The sequence below is a fragment of the Lipophrys pholis genome (assembly GCF_963383615.2).
Source record: "Lipophrys pholis genome assembly, chromosome: 16".
Classification (NCBI taxonomy): Eukaryota; Metazoa; Chordata; class Actinopteri; order Blenniiformes; family Blenniidae; genus Lipophrys; species Lipophrys pholis.
Window position 1 is genome coordinate 14381345 of NC_137634.1, and position 6411 is coordinate 14387755.

General features: G+C 43.7%; 1 protein-coding gene across 1 annotated transcript; it reads left to right on the top strand.

Moving 5' to 3' along the window:
- Window positions 1–368: 368 nt before the first annotated feature.
- Window positions 369–2405, top strand: LOC308121427 (uncharacterized protein; the record flags this gene model as incomplete). The annotated part of the gene is made up of 1 exon (XM_080482657.1): window positions 369–2405. One exon carries the CDS (start codon window positions 369–371, stop codon window positions 2403–2405), a length of 2037 nt encoding a protein of 678 aa, XP_080338783.1.
- Window positions 2406–6411: the final 4006 nt, after the last annotated feature.

Genomic DNA, 6411 nt, shown 5'->3' on the forward strand with positions numbered 1-6411 from the left:
GTTAACTGCTTTTGTTTGGAACGTTAATGATTAAACATATATTGTTTTCAAATGAGAAAATAGAAATTTACAGAAATTCCTTTTTGTCTGGCAAGAGTGCATCAATCCTTATATAATCAGCGCATTTCTTCCACATTATGATCAACGTATATTTAGACTGGTCTTTTCAATAACTGGACTTTTCAATATATATTTAAAAAAGTGAAATTTGCTCATCATGTCATTGAAATGTGAAACTGCCATTATTAGAGCGCAAACAATACAACTGGTGACACAAGCATCATCTCTCATGTGTCTTGTCTTGTTCCTCTGCCTTCTCTCCTTCTCCCTCAGGTGCTTAACCTCCCTCCTGCCAGTTCTGCATTGTCATGACCTGTCATCACGCCTTCTCCACAGCCCACCTCATCCTATTGGTCGTGCTCATTGTCACTCCGCAGCTGGCTGGCACCGCCCCTGTGAGGGGCGAGGGACGGGAGGGAGGGGTGGAGGGGCGCACACGGACAGATCATAAAGAGGACAGCCTTGCCCCCTTCCTCTTGCCCCCGCCCCAGAGTCTCTCCGGCCCTGAAAACACGTCAGTGGAACAGGGTCGAGGCCTGGTCCAAGATAACCAGTTAGATAAAGTGACAGACCCTGCGCAGGTGCTTGCAGTTCTTTTGGAGGCCCTGGACCACCCGGGGGACGGCGAAATCCAGGCAAGCAGAAACAGAGACTGGGAAGAGGATCAGAGTCAGGAGCCGCCCTCTGTTGAAGGCTTGGAGGGAGGTGAGATAAGGAGAACAGAGCAGACAGAGGGCGAGAGAGGGGTGGAGGGGGAGGAGAAGGAGGGGCAAGGGGCTGATAAGGCTATTGAACAGCTAATTGTAGGCCATTTGACAGCTGCTCAGGGGGATGACTTGAAGGAAAAAGAAGAGGAGGAGGATAAAAACACAAGGTCAGAGGAGGATCAAGGATGGCTCGTGAAGGATGTGGGACCTGGTCGTGTCAGCGAGGAGGGAAGGGATGAGAAAGAAAAAGAAGAGGGACAAGAGGAGGAAATTGATTTGGAAAGTTTCTTAGAAAGTGCCGGACCAGGTTCCAACTCGCAGGGAGATGATTCCTCACTGCAGCGAAAAATAAGAGGCTACTTCCAAAACATTGACTTGGGTCTTCAAAATAATGAAATCCTGCCTCCTCTGAAGGGCTACAAAGCATACAACACTCAGTTAGCACGCGCTGGTAAGAAACAGCACTGGCAGGACAACCAGTCCAGCAACAGACCAGTCAAAGGGGGCAACTTCATGGATGACTTTGAGGATGATGGAGAGGAGCTGGAGGAGGAAGTTGAGGAGGAAGAGGAGAGCCTTTCCCACATGGAGGAGGAGGCGAGGGCACGTGCAGAGAAGCAGGAGGTACTTCGGCAGCAGGAGGAGGCGGAGCGAGCCAGAGAGGAAGAGCAGAGGCTGGCAGACATTGCCTCCGACATGCTACTGCAGTACATGGGCAGAAAGCAGCAGGCCTACATGAAACCCCGGCAGAAGAGCAGCATGGGCACCGCAGGCAACACCGCCGAAGACAAACGCTCGGAGGAAGTCCTCCCCGATGAAGATGACTTGGATCAGCAGATGATTGACAGGCTGATCGAAATCAGCAGCAAGCTCCACCTGCCTGCGGACGACGTGATCGAGATTATCAGTGATGTGGAGGAGAAGAAGAAAAAAAGGAAAGAGTTGCAGCAGCAGCCAATCAACAGCAACCCTGTTGCCCCACGCTTCAGGCCTCTGGTACCTCCGCCTCTGGCTGCCCCACAGATTTACCATTACACAGCTTCAAAAAACCCCAAGAAAGCTCCTTATAGGTACAACAAGTCCAACAAGAAATGGCACAAGGACAAAGTCAAGTCAAACAAGCAGGACTATTGGTATAAGCCTCAAAAGCAGCTTGACTATTGGTATAAACCACAGAAACAGTTTCTGGCCTTCCCCTCTTATCCATACTACCAAAAGCCATACCGCGCATACTACCCCGTTTATTTCCCGTATCCCAAAGCACAATATTATGGCAAGCCCTCCCCCTCCAGAGACCAGACCTTTGGCCCTCAGGAACTTGACCTCCAGGCCCCAAGGCGCAGGCACCGGGGCGGGGGTAAAAACCGCGGACAGGGCTGGAGGCAGCAGCCACCGCCACATCTGCCTCTCACCCCTTATATCTCTAACTATATCCTTCCTCACCCACGGACCTACCAACCCTTACCCCCTCCCAAACCAATAACCACGCCCAGGAGGGGCAAGCGACCTCCGTACTACTATCCCCAAGTCACACCTGGAGATGACTATGAGGAAGATGGGCTGGTGCCTCAGTTGGACAGTGAGGAGGAACTGGAAAACTTTATTGAGAGGATCTACATGAAGCGCAGAATGTATTGAAAGACTTTTTTGGACATTGTCAGGTGAGAAGTACTGATGAAGGTGGGACAGACATACAGTAGCTGGAGAAAAGCTAAAACAAAGGTGAAAAAAAAGACTCAGAGGGGATGTGTTTTTGCGCCTGATGGTTATTTGAGGTTCAAGAAGTGAAGAGTTGGGTTTTTGTTATTTTGATCACTGTTTTTCTGTTTGTTTTCTCAGTCAGGGAGAGGATGAAGAGGTCCCTGTTTAAGCTCCCTGTAACCATGTTCAGCCTCTTGCTCAGTTTACATTTTGAAACAGAACATACCATGGTGTATGTCTGCCTCCATTCAGGTCAATCTCTGATGTTCTTGCATATTTCAGAGATTTGCACACACACACACACACACACACACACACACACACACACACACACACACACACACACACACACACACACACACACACACACACACACACACACACACACACACACACACACACACACACACACACACACACACACACACACACACACACACACACACACACACACACACACACACACACACACACACACACACACACACACACACACACACAGTCGACACCTACATTGAATTGCATTTTTGACACATTCACAAACAAACGTGCCCATTGAAAGAGAATCATGTTTACAACATCACTTTCTATATTTTGTTTTATATTCTGTATGTCATAATACAAAGTTATGACTTCTCAGCTATACAAAAACAAAACAGAAAAAAAAAAAAAGAAAAAAAAACCTGACTGTCAAACGCTGACGATATATTTTTGTTGTATTTGATGTGTGTAATTGCCTTTTCTTATTCCCCATTGGATCGGCGTTAAACCGCTGTAATTTGCAAAGGTGCCAAATACACACATTTCAGTTTTTTCCAAACACAAGAATCAGATTTGCCTTACACGCACCGTGGTTCTATAAGGGAAATATCATAGTGCATGATTCTGTCATCACAACCGGACCCAATGTAGAAACCCTGTGGACTCCAAAAGCACAAACTTTAAACACAAAACACTTCCAACCTGGTAGTCTAAGGGTTTTCAATCATTTTGGGATCCAGACATTATTGTGTCAATATATTTATTAAAGAGCCACCACAAGGGGTATCAGCATCACCACAACCATATGGTACTCTTTGACCCTGCAAGGGGTAATTGTTTTCATTGTTCATCTTTATATACTGACATATTTATGCACTTTTATTTACACAAGTGTTTCTTCAACATTTTTTCTTGCGTCACAGCCATTATGTATTTTTTTTTATTTCTTTTTTTTTTTTTTTACTAATTTGAAAAAAATATATACTTGAAATCACACATATTTGTTCCGCAGCCTTTTTCAAACAGATTTCCACCAAGAGGCTACAAACATTTGTTCATTTTCAGGAGAATTTCATTGAGAAGTTTCAGGCCGGGGAGTCAGGGATTGTGCTTCAACCGTTAAATGCACGTCTTTCTACTTGCATCTTAAAAAAAGAACAAAAAAAAGAACAAAAAAAGAGAAAAAATAAAACAGTATTGAGAATACAAAATGGTTGTTTTCTCTGAATAAACTGTGAAAATAAAAAAAGAAATCTCAAAGGAAGAGGGCCACTGTGTCCACAGTGAAGCCATCTGTCTTGTAAAAGGAGAGTGTTGTTGTTGATGTCACCTTTAGCATTGTAAGATGTACAGTGTGAAATAAATATGCCCGTGCAATGTGTATATATCAGCATGATGATTACTAGTTTTGCTATATGATAAAAAATAAAAGCAATTATTTTATTAAAGTTCAGTTTTTTAATGGCTTTTTGGGGGAGTGCTCTGTTGTCTTTCTGCAGCAGCAAATGAAGCAGGAACACTTCAACTCTTGACTCAAACGCACAAAGGAAGACAATCAGTCGAAGCTCAGCAACATCACGACTTGTAGAAATTCGTGTTTCATCAGGGTGGAGACAAACAGGACTTTAAAAAAAAAAAAAAAAAAAAAACTATAGGAGTGTATTATATTTCCAAACAATAAAAATGAAGTGGAAAAAAAAAAGAAAAAGAAAGCAGCAAGAAAGGGAATGAAAAGAGGGTGAAAAACCAAAGAATGAAAAAATTCAGAGGGAGGGAGGGAAATGGAAAACTGCAGTGATTGATGAGTCACATGATTGGTGTATGAGTCATCCATCTGTACACTTTACTGCACAGGATCTCTCTCTCTCTCTCTCTCTCTCTCTCTCTCTCTCTCTCGCTCTCTGAGCTGTATAGTAATTTAGCTGCTGGCATTCAAGATAAAGATTGAGTCATGTTCGCTCCTGCCTCGGGCCTGCCAGCCGGCTGGTGGAAAGGTGTTTGGTAGATAGGTTTTGCCATATCTTGTTTTCACACCTCCTCCCCTTCTCTCACATCACACAAGGCAATATGCCCTCCTGCTATAATTCCTTGAAGTGCTTCTGATTTGCCGCTTGTTTGGCATCAAAACAAACTTTACGTTGGCTGTGAGTGCTCCAGACACTGGCAATGATTAGCAGGCTGCCACTATAGCCTAATCACGTTACCTTTCCCACCCTGCTCCTCAGTTGATTGGAACTGTGCCTCTCGTGTCTTCACGAGAGTCATAAATGACTGATTCCCGGAGACCATGAATGCAGATATTCCCTCACAGCTTGTACCTTCTGTGAATATTCTAACTGGATATTTATTGGTGGACTGTGGGGGATAAATGAATTTGGGTTGTTGTTATGGTGTTCCAGGATTTCATTTTCATTAAGGACTGGGAAACCTTTCTTTATCCAGCTCTGCTGAAGGCACGACTCAACCCCCCCCCCCCCATCAAAGAAAACCGATAAGGCCATAAACACAGCTGACAGCTCAATAAGTTGTCTCCTATTTCAGGTTTAAAAAAAAAAGAAAAGGTAATTAATAGCTTGAACAGATTATCACCATGACTCACGCCTCAGTATAAAGTGAATTCTACCTTGTAGTTACTTTAGATAATCATAATGATAATTAGTCACCGTCACCATTTTCTCTCAAGTTGCAGTAAATTTCTTCAGTTCGCTTGAAATAACTTATTTTCATTATTAAAAGTTGCTGGGAGTGTCAGTACTTTAGTCGTTATTTAAAAAAAAAAAAGGATTTTCCACAGTTCGGATGCCTAAGTATCGCACACGACGTGATATTGCAGTGTTGCTGTGGCCTATTAGCCGAGCTGTCTGCACCATGTGGGTCAGTTGATTCATTGGTGGGCAATTAATCTTCCCGAGGGGCCACAAGAAAAATGGATACCGCTGGTGAGGGCCAAACTTAACATTGACGTCAGCTTGGTACAACGTTTTAATGAGCTGCTGCTCTGATTCTCAGTCTTCACCATCAGTGTGTTGTGTCCGGGAATGTTAACCCCGACGTCAAGCCTTGAACACAGTAATCTAAACAGATCTACATGCTTGATGTTGTGATGTGGCTTCTGGTTCGCACAGCGTGATTGGTTGGTGTCCAGAAAAGATGACCCGATTCCAAAACAACTAGTGGAATGAAAATAGCTCTCTGACAATATCCTGTTGCCGCTGTGTTTTAACATTTGCTCTGAGCAACCAGAAGCAGAGACCTCAACTGTTCTGGCAGGGCCGATTCAACGCGTTAGCAGAAGTGATGCTTGAGTCAGAGGGAGTTCAGATGACTCCTTCGTCAGAAGGAAATCTGCTCACAAGCAATCAAAAAGCCGCAGCTGTCTGTCGCACTTTAATTTGATCCATAATGTAATTTAAGATTTGATTAATTGAATTTTTTAGCGGAGTCTAACTTGACAAATTGAATCAAGTGCATTTAATTACAATCAAAACAAACAGAGGTCAGGCGCACGTGATACATGACAATAAAGAAATTAAAAACAAGAAATTCAGAGTGGAAAACTTCAAGGTGTCATTTTGATATTTCTGTTAACATTGTCTAATTCAAAAACGATGGCTGATAACTTCGGATGAGAAATAATCAACAGAACATTTCTGGCAGAAGAAATTTGTAGCGATACCCTACA